Source organism: Herpailurus yagouaroundi, unplaced genomic scaffold (assembly GCF_014898765.1).
Source record: "Herpailurus yagouaroundi ecotype Mexico unplaced genomic scaffold, PumYag 191, whole genome shotgun sequence".
Lineage (NCBI taxonomy): Eukaryota > Metazoa > Chordata > Mammalia > Carnivora > Felidae > Herpailurus > Herpailurus yagouaroundi.
The window spans coordinates 6,669,700-6,683,171 of NW_024412422.1; the positions used below are offsets into that span (position 1 = coordinate 6,669,700).

The 13,472-nt window shown below is 51.4% G+C and overlaps 1 protein-coding gene across 3 annotated transcripts in view; it reads left to right on the top strand.

Moving 5' to 3' along the window:
- Positions 1-13,472, top strand: part of NOS1 (nitric oxide synthase 1) — a 182,141-nt gene that overhangs the window by 159,676 nt on the left and 8,993 nt on the right. For all 3 annotated transcript variants that reach the window (XM_040443771.1, XM_040443770.1, XM_040443772.1), the window contains 6 exons: positions 217-355; positions 800-878; positions 6,776-6,969; positions 8,628-8,797; positions 11,330-11,540; positions 12,249-12,336. In XM_040443771.1, coding sequence (XP_040299705.1) covers positions 217-355; positions 800-878; positions 6,776-6,969; positions 8,628-8,797; positions 11,330-11,540; positions 12,249-12,336 — 881 coding nt within the window. The remainder of the gene's footprint in view (positions 1-216; positions 356-799; positions 879-6,775; positions 6,970-8,627; positions 8,798-11,329; positions 11,541-12,248; positions 12,337-13,472) is intronic.

Consider the following 13,472-nt stretch of genomic DNA (forward strand, 5'->3'; position numbering starts at 1 on the left):
ATGGATGAATAGATGGAAGGAAGGGAGGGAGGGAGGAGTGAGGAAGGAAGAGAGGGAGGATGAACCGGTGGGTAGGCGGAGGGATGGAAGGATGGATGGACAGATGGGCGGATGGATGGATGGATGGATGGAGGGATTCATGTCATGGTTTCGAGCTGTTGGTGGAGAGTCCCTCTTGGCTGAAAGAGGTCACCGGAAGCCCTGTGTGTGCCACAGGCAGCCTGCGATGTGTTCTGCGTGGGAGATGACGTCAACATTGAGAAGGCAAACAACTCCCTCATCAGCAACGACCGCAGCTGGAAAAGAAACAAGTTCCGCCTCACCTACGTGGCCGAAGCTCCGGAACTTACACAAGGTACCTCTCCCCCCGCTCCTGGGGAGGCACGCAAGACGGTGCCGGGGGGGGGGGGGGGGGCAGGAAAGACAGGAGTTCTCACCTCCACCCACTTAGAGGAGGTGGGTTTCATTGCTTACCTTTCGTGCAATCCTCTCAAAACAAGTCCACTGCCAGCGCCCCCCCCCCACCCCTGCTCAGCCAGGCGTGTCCTTGGATGTCCCTCCCTCCAGCAGGAGGATGTCACTCTGACCTCTTCTTCTCAACTCAGCTCGACCAGATTTGCTTTTCCTTCGCATTCTCCACAGCCGGCCCCCCCCCCCCCCCCCGAGTCTTTTCTTTCACCTCTTGGCTTCACTCTGGGGGACAGTGGAAGTGTGAAGGGAGGGTCAGTAGAAGCTGGAAGGTTTGCACCGACCACAGTTTAACCCCATCTCAGGAAGACTGTTGTTTTGCTCCCCACAGGTCTATCCAATGTCCACAAAAAGCGGGTCTCGGCCGCTCGACTCCTCAGCCGCCAAAACCTTCAGAGCCCTAAATCCAGGTAGGAACACCTTCGGTGGGCTCGGGGTTACCCCCCTGTGCTCCGGGGGTCACCCACGATCGGGACGGAGAGTCCTGGTTGGCTCGGGGGACTGGCTTCCCCGTTACGATTCCAAGTGCCACGGGGACCCCCCTGCTGCCTTGCAGCATCGAGATTTTCCTGCTTTCCCTTTGCCAAGCTCGGACCTAGAAGGTCCAGGAACGGAGATGGTGGCGACCATCGCGGAAAGCAGAAACAGGAAGGATTTATGAGGCACTTTTGATATAGACCGCACCCTTGTCAGAATGCTAATGTGCATCGCACCCCAGCATCCCGGTCAGAGAGCATTTCCTCCTTGTGGGTCCTTCTTCTCTGTGGAGTCTTGAAAACTGGCTACCCGGACTCCGTTGAAATTCCTCTGGGACGACAGGAGGTTCGTCACCTCACAAAACAGACCGCGCTGTGTTTCGAAGTGCAGGTTGTCAGATCTCATCTTACTCTCGCTATGACCAGAGGGCATCTTCCTAGCACTTCATTTTGACCCCGGTTATACTCGAGCGACACCCAAACCAGATTCAGTTCTTCCAAATGGGAGACCCGCTAAGAGCCAAAGCCACCAACCAGCCTCTCCTGTGGTCTTGATTCCTTCCCGTCGTTCTTCCTAAGGCCTAGTTTCCCGAGCCTTTCGCTTTCGTCAAAGGACACGCTGTGCCCTGCCGGGGATGTCGTTCTCAGACCTGGTCACAGTGCAGTGGAGGACCTGTCGGAGCCGCCACGGGCCCCGAGGCTCTTATAACCTTATAACCACCCCCCCCCCCCCGCCGTTTGAGCGGGACACGCTGAGGCCGCCCAAGATGTCAGGCGTTGTCCTGATTGCCACACTGCTCTCGCACTAAGCTTGCACCCTTGCTGCTCTTAGACATCGAGTGTTTTCAGAGTGATGGAGCCAGGTCCGTCCATCACTGTCCTTGAGTAAACAGTATTTGTGGCCTTAATGAAGTCCTTTGCATTGATCCCTATTGAAAGGCATTTTTGTTTTTTTTTCACTTTCCAGTTACAGCCCACAACGCTCTTTTGAAATCTTGATTCTTTGCACATGGCATAGTGCAAAGAGTAGGCTCGCAAGCTGGACAGCCCTGGGTTCTGCTGCATACCAGCTGTGTGACCGTGGGCAAAGTCACTCAGGGCCTCGGAGCCCCGTCTCCTTATGTCAAAGGAGAGTGGTGGCCATAAAGATCGCTGATGGTTAGCTAGTGCTTTGTGTGTGCCGAGCACTGTGTTGAGTGCTCTCTGTGTGGGATCTCCCAGAACTCTTTGACCAGCCCAGGAAGTAGGTGCTCCTCGGATCATCAACACTTTAAACATGAAGAATGGCGATCAGAAAATGCCAGTGACTTTTCCAAGGTCACGCAGACTCGGTTCTCTGACTCCAAAGTCTGTATGCCGGATGGCTCCACATGTGACCTCAAGAGCATTGCAAAGCCGTTGTATTAAGGACAAGGTGCACAAAACAGCCAGCATATCATACGTCTCCCTTCTCTTCCTTGTCTGTCCCAGCATCAAACACCTGCAAACTTAGTATGCATGCTTTCTACGTGGGCTCCAAACCTCTGATAAAGTTACCAGCAGGATGAAGCCCCCAGAGCTCTCATGTTCTCTCTTAGCTCCTCAAGCATGAAAGAAATGGATTGGGAAATTAATCCCTTTGAATAATTAGTTAAATGCTACATTCGGAGCATAATGATCTCTGATACAGGGAGGGACTCTGTATCTGAAATACGCACCCTACTTCCCAGTCTGCCCTGTGGAAAGCGATGACTTTGGTAGCCCAGAGGAGAAGGGACTGAGAATCCACTGGAAATTTCCTTTAGCAACAAGCTCTGAAAAACCAGATCACAAAAATTACTCCCTAAACCATAAAAAGCAAGGTCCTTTGCAAATGTTCTGCATGCTAAGTTGGACCGAGTCCCAGAATAACCCCCACTCACCTCTGGAAAGGACAGCCGACTCTATGCTGAGGGAGAGAATACTTCAGCAAGGTTAGGACCTGGAACGTAGTATTAAAATCAGTCATGAAGGAGCACAAAAAGAATCAGATTGTATACAGGTGTCTACGTCTGTAGAAGCACAATCCGTAACACTACCTCTTTTCAGGCTTTCTATCATCTCCAGCTTTATAAGTTGGGGTTTTTTTAAAAGGATGATTGAGGCAAAAAGTATGATACTCTCTCCCATTTTCCCCCTGCCCAAGTCGGCACAAAGTCACGGTTTTGGGGCCAGGAGGCCATGAGCAAGATATCACAAATCTTTCTCTGCCCCACAGACCCTTAATTGCAGGCAAAGTGACCTGCAATTTCTCTTTCTCATCGAAAGAGAAAAATGACCACGGTTACTGCCTGGCCAGGAGATACACTTTTTGGTACACCAATTAGCAAACAATAGAGAAGCAGATATAATGGAGTGGTAATGGGTAATCGGGTTGGGTGATCTTAAGTCCCAGATGTCAGAAGGAGGAAGGAAGACACAGGGTAGGCTTTAGAAAGGAAATGAGGACAAAGGAGGAGCGTCCAGGCAGAGGCTGGCAGGAGCCAAGGTGCGGCAGGGGTCCTGAGCACTGAGGCATCGTGGAGGGTGGCAGGACATTACAACGGCCAGTTCCTGGTGGGGGAGCTCTCGATTCGTGTCTCGCCTCGGATGAAATTGCTTCTCTCCAACTTTCCCGCTTCGGCAGAGAACATCGACATTTGGCTTAACCCCAAAACTCAAGCATCCATCTTGCCTCCTGGCCCTCCCTTACACTGCACATCCAGCTCACAGCCGGTCCTCTGGTCCTACGGGACTTGACTTTCAACTTCGTCTCAGACCTACAGCTGCCACCTGGAGCAAAGCCCTGTTCATCAATGGTATTTGTCTCCTTGTGTCTTGGCTTTTCTCTCAAAGATACGTTTCCAAACAGCAGCCAGACCAATCTTTTAAAAACGTAAATTGAATCCTCTGCTGCTTCAAGCCCTTTAGTGGCTTCTCACTGGATTGAGGAGACCTTCAAACTTCTTGCCATGACAGGTCATAATGAGGCCTTTGTGATCTGGCCTCTGCCCGGCTCTCTGATCTCCTTCTCCCACCTCCAAACACTCCAGCCTTCTTTCCCTTCCCCAAACGTGCCACACCTTTTCATACCCCAGGGCCTTTGCACATGCACACTCTTCCCAAACAGATCTTTGCATGTCGCCTTTTTCTCTTTGTTCAGGTCTCTGCTGACATGTGACATCACAGAGGGCTCCCTGACCATCCTTATCTGATGGTCACTCGGCCCGCTGCCCCCAGCCCATCACCACCCACCCATCCACATCACCAACCCCCTCTGAGACCTTTTTAAGTTGCTCCTCAATGAGAATAGAACACTTTGTTGTGCGTCCAACACTGTCTCACCAGTGCCTAGAACAGTGCCCGGCACTCAGTATAAATTTGCTAAGCGAATGAAACTTGAAACTTACAATATTTACTCTTTACACTGAAGAATGAAAGTAGCTATTTTTTTTTTCCATTTAATGCTGGATGTTAGCTGACTGTTGTTTCATCTGTGAGCCCGTCAATGAGCCGCCGCCAAGCACACGTGTGTGTTATGCTTCCGTGTGTGGATATAAATCACAAGCAGTGGATACTCTGGAGGAGGGGATGGTTGAGGCTCCAAATGACTGCTACCTTCCCATTCCTCCCTTTCTCCCCTTCCTCTGTACTTCTCAATGGCCCATATGTGTCCCAAGCTTAAAAAAAAAAAAAAAAAAAAAAAAAAGCTTACAAAATCCTATACAATTCTTACAAACCCCTCCCCCCCCCTCCCGTTGAGATTTAAGACAACTGGTCTCCAGGTTAGTGCAACTGGGAAGGGGTTGGGGGGAAATCTGCTTCCCCCACAAGGTCTCAAGGACCAGCCCATCAGGGTGTCCTGGGGCCACGCAGCCATTCAGCGCTGGGCTTAGGAAGTCATGCCTGATCAGAGGCTTGCAGAGTCCCCCGGGTTAAATTCCCAGACTGGGGCACAGCCTGGGCCCACCCTGCTAACCTGCCAGCTGCCTCCCCATTCCTGCCCCTTGGCGGCCTGACCACCTTATGTCACGTTCAGGAGGACTTGGGAGAAATGACTGTGAACGTGAGCCAGCTCAGCAAGTACGGGTCCTCCGCATTTCTATTTTGTACCGCCCAGAACGGAGGCAAATATACTTCTGAAAGAAATCGTGATGATCTAGGAGAAAGTGGGAATTGATTTGCGGGCCTTTCAAAGGCTTCCTGTGGTTGGCGCGAGAGGCTCCGAAATGAGCAGCCCCACAGCGCCCCCTGCTGGCTCTCAGCCTCTGCTAATTCCGATCGTGGAACTGGCAGGAGGTGATGATGTCTTTGCTCTCCAGGAACCAGAAATGCCTATGAACTCAGAGCAGAATCAGTCGTGCGAGTCCTTATAGTTGACAAGATTAGTGTCCCAGGGATAGCAAAATCTGTCCAGGAAAAGAGAATGGGACCCCAGACCCTGACAGCACCATTCACAATTTCAGCCACCAATTTCCCCACCAGACTAAGGACGGGGGTGCCTTGCTTCAAGAAAATACTTGCAAAAGTGAATGTGCCAGCACAACTCTTTTTAATGATGGTGGCTATTTGCAGCACAAAAGGCTTCTTGGGTGTGCCAGAGACTCCTTTAAATAGCGAGTCCCATTGATCTATTCAAGTGTTGATTTACATTCTGTGGAGAATGTAGAAACTTCACATTGAATACGAAGGGTCTCTATCAACTGAGAACCAATTAGCAACGAAGAAAAGCAGGTCGAAATGCAGACTCAAAGAGTACAAAGAATCTGATTTTCAAAGTGTGATGGGGCCCCCAAGTTTCCAGGTGGATCTGTACTAAAACTTTGTAAAGGACCAGAATGATCGTAGTCTGTGAATTCATTGTTGAAGCCTTCCCTTGGCATACGCCTTCTGCCCTTAAAATTCAAAAACCAATGCAAAAGAGAAGTACCTGACAGATACAAATAAATTTCTCTCTGCGTTTTCTCCTTAGATCTCTCAAACTTATATTGGTGGATTTGTACATAACAAAGACCAATTATGTTTCTCATTTCCATGACAATATGGGGACCCTCCACTTACAGAAGACGGGTGGAGCTTGGGATTCCCAGGAGAGCTGGCATTACACAGAATGAGGACTCGGGCTACCTTGGCTCCAATGGGGTAGTGGTTCCTGGGAGAACCCCAATTAGTACTGAGAACAGAGTCTGTTATGGCGGCTGGTTAACCCTGGGAGTCTGAGGTCTCTTCATCTAATAAATATTTCTTGAGTACCAACGATGTGCCACGCACGGTCCTATTTGCCAGGAATAGAGCAGTGGAGAAAACAGATTCCTTGCCGTCTAGAATTTGCATTGCCCTGGAGGCCAGGGGGGCAGGCAGGGGGCCAGACCACAAACCACATGACGATGTAAACTCTACTAGAGGGCAGATGGCGGTAAGTGGTTTGGAGAAAAGCCGGTGAAGGAAGATAGAAAAGCAAGGAATCTGAGGACTGAACCCTGAGGTACTCTCATGCCTAGAGTTTGGGGAGACAAGAAGGAGCCGCCAAGGAGAGAAGATCAGGAGAGCCTGGGGTGCTGGAATCCAGGACAAAGGAGTTGAGAAGGAGGAAGTGAGCAGATATGCCCAGTGCGTCTTCCATGACCAAGAGGAGCGCTCGGAACTTTCCACTGGATTTGCAATGCGGAGCTCACGGGTGCCAAAAGCTATGGTGTGGAATGATGGGGGCAGAGGACTTGGGGGCTCACGGGATGGAAGGAGGGGGATTGCAGGCACAAGAAGAGGCGAAGGAGCAAGGAGAGGAGGCAGTAGCTGGTGACCCTTATCCAACTGTTCCTCGACTTCCCCTCCAGCCGATCAACGATCTTCGTGCGTCTCCACACCAATGGGAATCAGGAGCTGCAGTACCAGCCTGGGGACCACCTGGGCGTCTTCCCTGGCAACCGCGAGGACCTCGTGAACGCCCTGATGGAGCGGCTGGAAGATGCTCCCCCAGTCAACCAGCTGGTGAAGGTGGAACTGCTGGTGGAGAGGAACACGGCTTTGGGTAACTATGGCCAGGGCCGGGCACCCCACCCGGCTGCTCCCGAAGCTTCTCCCCTTCCCCCGGGGGGTTCCAGGGGCAGTGCGTGGGGGGGAGGGGGGGGGAGACCCGTCCTTCTTCCCCATCACCACGCCAGGTGGCAGAATGGGTCTCTGTCACCTCCAGTTTTTGAGACTGAAAACTCCTCCCGGGCTCATGGCTGAACAACCTTGGCCCAACTGGCTGAGCCCGCGTCCATGGACCAGCGTCCATGATACCAGGACATCCTCAGCTCGTCCCTGGGGGCAGGGGCTTCTGCCTGCCTTCATCACCACCGCCTCACTGCCCACCGAATAAGTAGCAGCTGAGTGCCCCTCCCTCCTCTTAAAATGAAAAGGCACTATATGCAGCTCGATGGCCCACTAGAGGTTGAACCACGTTTCTGACCTCATTAGATCAGGTTCTGGTCGTTTCGGTGACCATCCTTGACATTCCTGTTGAAGAACTTTCAAAGGCAAATGGGTCTCCGTGCTTCAGCTCAGTAGGCGCAGGTAAGCCTAGGGCTCAGGTACGAGGAACCACAGTGACCTTAGGTGACAGCCCACCTTTCCGAAGGAGTTAGGGTGTACCATCAGAGCAGAATGTGGAAATAGTATGTGGTCAGAGCCCTGCTGAAAAGCCTACCGAAAGATACCACTTTGGGGGCGCCTGGGTGGCTCAGTCAATTAAGTGTCCAACTCCTGATTTCAGCTCAGGTCATGCTCTCACGGTTCGTGTTCTGTGCTGACAGCATGGAGCCTGCTTGGGATTCTCTCTCTCTCTCTCTCTCTCTCTCTCTCTGCTCCTCCCCTGCTCAAAATAAATAAATAAACATTTTTTAAAAAGAAGAAGAAAGATACCACTTTGGAGAGACAACACTTTATCTTCATAAATCCTACCCAGCCAAATTCTTCCTTGGTGTTGGACTAGCACTTTTTTATCTTGGGTTGAACCCCTGATATAAAGTAAAGGCTTGTGTTTAGGGGCTATATCAGGTGCAAATTACACAGACGCCCTACAGTGCAGTAGTCAGAACGAAGTCTGGAGCAGTGCTGCCTGACTTCACACTTATGAGTTGTGTGGCCTCGGGCAAATCCCTTTACCTCTCTGTGCTTCTTCCTTTTTTCTCCGTGGCAACACGGGGATGATGATACTAATAGCACCAATCACCTAGGATTGTTGTAAGGACTCAATGAATTACTGGAGAATAGCACTTGGCCTAGAGAAAGCGCTAGGAAAGTGTTAGGTACGTTTGCAATTTTAAATACTGAAACCCCACTGAGAGGTTTGAGAGGCTGGCACCATGAGAGGGCAGACAGAGCCAAAATAGACCCATAGCTTGTGTTCAGTAGGGGGGCTCACTGCATAGAATGCCACGGGACTGTCTCATGCTATTTAAATAATGGTTTATTCTTTTTATTTTTGAACTGGTTTGCTCAATTGATTTTGGATATGCGCCTTGCATAGATGAGGTGATCGCGTGGTCCCCAGAACCCTGGGTGTAGATGTGGAACATGGAAGGTGGCAAGCCAAGGCTCACCGGCCCCGTCCTCTGTCCCAGAAGCAAATCTGGCCTTCCTGGCCTGGACCTAAGCCCTCGGAGCTCAGACTCTCCTTCCCCCGTCCACCCCTCACCTCCATAGGCGTCATCAGTAACTGGACAGATGAGCACCGCCTCCCGCCCTGCACCATCTTCCAGGCCTTCAAGTACTACCTGGACATCACCACGCCGCCCACGCCACTGCAGCTGCAGCAGTTTGCGTCCCTGGCCACCAGCGAGAAAGAGAAGCAGCGACTGCTGGTCCTCAGCAAGGTGGGTCCCTGGCCTCGTACAACCCCCAAGGGTACCTTTCACCTCCTAGTTGGCGGAGAGTTATAGAACTATAACCACAGCTGTCCAGCAGGTGGCAGGGTTGAGCAAGAGTTGCCAATTTTTGTTTGCAGGCGGCCGCCATATTGGCTAGTCCTGACCATCTCCCTTCATTCTAACTAAGGTCTGACAGAACGAGGGTACCTCTTTTGAATCTCAGAGTTCTCTGGCCTGGTAGAAATGTCTGTGCTAACTCTTGTTCCTCCTTCCTTCGCAACTCTTGAGCTTCCATGAGTTCTATCTGAGCCCATACTTAGGAGGAAAAGAAATAGAGAATCCCACTTGCCCTGTTTTAGAGAGAGGCCTTTCCCAAAGCAGAGGACTTATTGATAGGACTGCAAGATATAGGAGCCCCTCTGATGGTAAAATGAATCAAACAAACCCTTCTATCACCCTTGCTTTGAAGCCTAGGGCTTCCTTGCCCCAAGCTGCTGCAAAACCTGGCTCCGTAGAATCCTACCCAGGGGGGCCACCCAGACTTCTCCCAGTGGGGGCTGCTCTCCACTAAGCAACGTTGGTTTAGCTTTCTTCCGCTGTCCAGGAGAGGGCACTGAATGATGGGCAGAGAGGAAGAGGCTAATTCAAAGAATGCATATTACAGTCGACCCTTGAACAGCACCGGGGTTAAGGGTGCTAACCACCCCCCATGTAGTAGAAATCCACATATAACTTTTGACTCCCCCAGAATTGCCACAAATATAGCCTACGGTTGACTGGAAGCTTTACCAGGAATATAAACGGTCGATTAACACACATTTTGTATGTTATATGTAGTCTATACCGTATTCTTATAATAAAGTAAGTTAGAGAAAAGAAAATGTGTTTGAGGGACCCGTGTTGTTTGAGGATCACCTGTATTTAGAAGTGAGAAAAGTAACACCAGAAGGAACATTTATAGAGAGTTGTAAGGGGTTAACTCTGGAAAGTTGGAAACAGATTGGAGAAGTCAGAGCATTAATTTTCATCATAAGCTTTGCAGAATTGTTTCACTTTTTATGCTGTGTACATGCATAACTTTAATTCAAAGGTGTAATTCATGAGTCAGGGGCTGCCATGAAGAGGGACCAGAGATCAGCACTGTTCGGACGGGATGATTTCAAGTAGAATTTGATAAACTGTATGTCTTAGCCCGTTTCTTCCAAAGAGCGCAAACTCTAAGGTGGGGTTAAATGAGTGAGGATTTTTAATAAGGGAAACACCTGTGTGAGAGAAAAATGGCAAAGACTCAGGTAAGGCTGGGAGAACCATCAGACCTCTAACAAGTCTGACCCCAAGTGAAGGAGAGGGAAGGAAGTTTGAATGGAAGCATCTAGAACGGCAGCTGCAGCCTTCGGAAGGACCAGCACCGGTGACCCATGTCTGTTTCTAGTGGGTGTCCATTTCAGACCGCAGTTCCTGAGGCTCTTGGCTAATTGCACCCTTGTAAGCTAGAGATCAGTGAGACTGGAGGTCTGGGGGGGCGCGTCCTTAAGGGTGCCATACCCTATCAATAGAGCAAGGGTCACCTTTAGGAACATGGGGGAAAGCTTTGTTATACGATGCACTTATAATGGGCTTTATTCCTCAAAGCCTGAGCATCGTGTAAGCAATAAGGGAATGCCCAGGGCAGCTTCTGAGATGTCGGAAAAATAACTCCAGAGTCCCAGAGGGGCTGTGCTGTCCACATGCCCCTGAACATGGTCCTCCACACCCTAACCTATTCCTTTGGGGCTGTCATTCACCATCTTAAACTTGACCTATGCTCTCTGCAGATGCATCGTCTCCAGACCTGCAAACTCACAGATCACAGCTGAGTTCTGTATCAATGAGTCACAACTCCTTCCATTTCCAGGTCCTTCTCTCTTGACCTTTACATGTGGCAGGACCTATAATAGTTGGGAGCACAGATTCTGGGGCCACACGGCCTAAAGTGGGTGTCAGCAACCTTTTCCCATAGACAGCCAGGTAGGAAGTATGTTAGGCTCACGGTGCCTGAGGTCTCTATCGCAACCCCGTAAACTCTCCCGTTATAGCCCAACAGCATAGACAGCACCTAAGTGAGTGGGCGTGGCCAGGGTCCAATCAGACCTCATTTGTGGGTGCAGAAATTTGAATTTCATATCACATTCTCGTGTCGCGAAATAGTATTCTTTTGATTTCATCCCCAGCTCCCATCTGTTCAAACACGTAAAAACAACTCTTAGCTCCTAGGCTCCTACGAAACAGGTGGTTAAGCCACATTTCCCTGTCGGGCTGAAGTCTGCCACCCCCCACCTGGATTCAAAACCCAGAATCACTGCCTTAAAGCCAAAGGGCGTCCATGTTTGTCCGTTGCCTCCTACGGTCGTAAGAATTAAAAGCTGGCACGGAGTAATTACTGCATAAATGTTAGCCATCATTTATGATGGCTCATTACCTTCCCTGGACATCCTGGTGCCCTCGCTGGAAGTGTGTACCGGGGCGGGTGCGAGTCCTGTGTCCCTCTCCTTGGCACAGGGCTTGCAGGAGTACGAGGAATGGAAATGGGGCAAGAACCCCACCATCGTGGAGGTGCTGGAAGAGTTCCCGTCCATCCAGATGCCCACCACCCTGCTCCTGACCCAGCTGTCCCTGCTGCAGCCTCGATACTATTCAATCAGTTCTTCCCCAGACATGTACCCTGACGAGGTGCACCTCACCGTGGCCGTTGTCTCCTACCACACCCGAGGTGGGCAAGGGCACTGGGAGAGCCTCCGGGTCTGCGTTTGCCCCCAGGGGCCTCTGCAGGTCTGCCAAATCCCAAGTCCCCAGGGAGGAGACCCATCCCCAAGGCCAGGAGCTGGGAAAGGGGCCGGGCAGGTGGATCGCCCCTTCAGGCAGAGCCAACCCGGTGCAGAATCAGGAAGCGAGAAGGATGTGCGCTTGAACTTCTTCTCTACTCCCCAAGCCTGAGAGCCCTTTTACTGTCATCTCCTCATCGCCGCCCCCCCCCCCCCCCCCAGGCAGCGACTCAAACAAGCCACCCCCACCCATCCCTCGGGGCGGGGAGCTCCCTGCTGCGTGATGTCCAGCTGGCTGTAGGTCAGTCAGATACCCTAGCGTTTTCCTCCTGTATTTTCCCTCCTTGATAAAGCGGTTAAAGTGCACAGTGCCCGGGGGAGCTCTGAGACCGGCATCCTGGAAGGTCACCCAGAGCACACTGACCGTGACCTCAGTCAGTGGCAGGATCTGAATCCGACCCACCCTCACCCACAGGAACCCTGGGCGGTTTCACAGCCGTGAGCTCACCCCAACCATACCATGTCCAGACAAGGAATTCCAAGGCACAGACTTGGCATGGGGCTCTGGGCCTTCTGCTCTGGAGGGAGCGGGGAAGCCGGGGACGGGGAACCTTGGGGACAGGAGGCGCGCCAGACCGCCTTGGTTCCTCTGCTAGATGGAGAAGGACCAATTCACCACGGCGTGTGCTCCTCCTGGCTCAACCGGATACCGGCTGACGAAGTGGTCCCCTGTTTCGTGAGAGGGTGAGTGGCAACTGAAATCTGCATATGGATGTCCTGAGGTGGGGTAGGCGGACCAGCCCCGCGGGTTCTAGAGAAATGGCTGAGTCAGACAGAATGGAGATCAGCAAACACTCCGAATCACTCCAAGTTGTTAAGTCCGTGGGATCATGGGAGGGCGACGCAGCAGAAACTGGGCAAGCCCTCCAGTTCAAGTCAGGTCAAGGTAACAAATATGTATCAAGTGCATGTCCTGGGCTGGATGCTGGGGCTGCAGGAGACGGCCGGGCAAACGCAATATCCGCTTTCCTGGAATCGGCAACCTTGTGGAAATTCTATCTGATGTCTCCCGGCCACCCTATCCGTTTCCCACTTTCTTGGAGACGGGGAAGATCCAAGCCATCCCCCCACCCCCACCCCGCATCGATCAGAGCTGTTCCTCCCAAACTCACTTTGATTATTATTTTTTTTATTTTTTAAGGTTTATTTATTTTTGAGAGAGAGAGAGAGAGAGAGACAGAGCACGAGTGGGGGAGGGGCAGAGAGAGAGAGGGAGACACAGAATCCGAAGCAGCTCCAGGCTCCGAGCTGTCAGCACAGAGCCCGACGCGGGGTTCGTACTCAAAACCGCGAGATCACGACCTTAGCGGGAGTCAGACGCTTAACCGACTGAGCCACCCAGGCGCCCCCAAACTCACTTTAAAAGGGCAATCCTGCCTACGGGGAACAGTGCTATACTGTGCACTTAAAAATTTTGTTAAGAGGGTAGGATTCGTTGAAGTGTTCCTACCACAATCAAATAAAAAATACAACTTAAAAAAGTTTTCACAATAAAGGATATACCTGAGCCCACGCTAGGTTCCTGCTTTGGCACCCAGTAATTTCTCTACCTGAGCAGTGGTCTCGACCAGTGGTTTTTCTCAGCTGCTGGGAGTAGAGTGCTCATGGGATGGTCCATATGCCATCAGTGTGAGAACCCCCGCCGTGGTGCTTCAAAAATACAGTATCCTGAGCCCAGACTTGCTGCATTGCCCAAAATTCGGCACTGTAAACACCCTCCCCCACCCGTGGTTCTCTTATACATGGCAGGCTGCTCCCTGATCTTGGGAGATCCCACGGGTGGTTAAATCGCTGCTTCTCAGAGCGGGGGATTCTCCCCC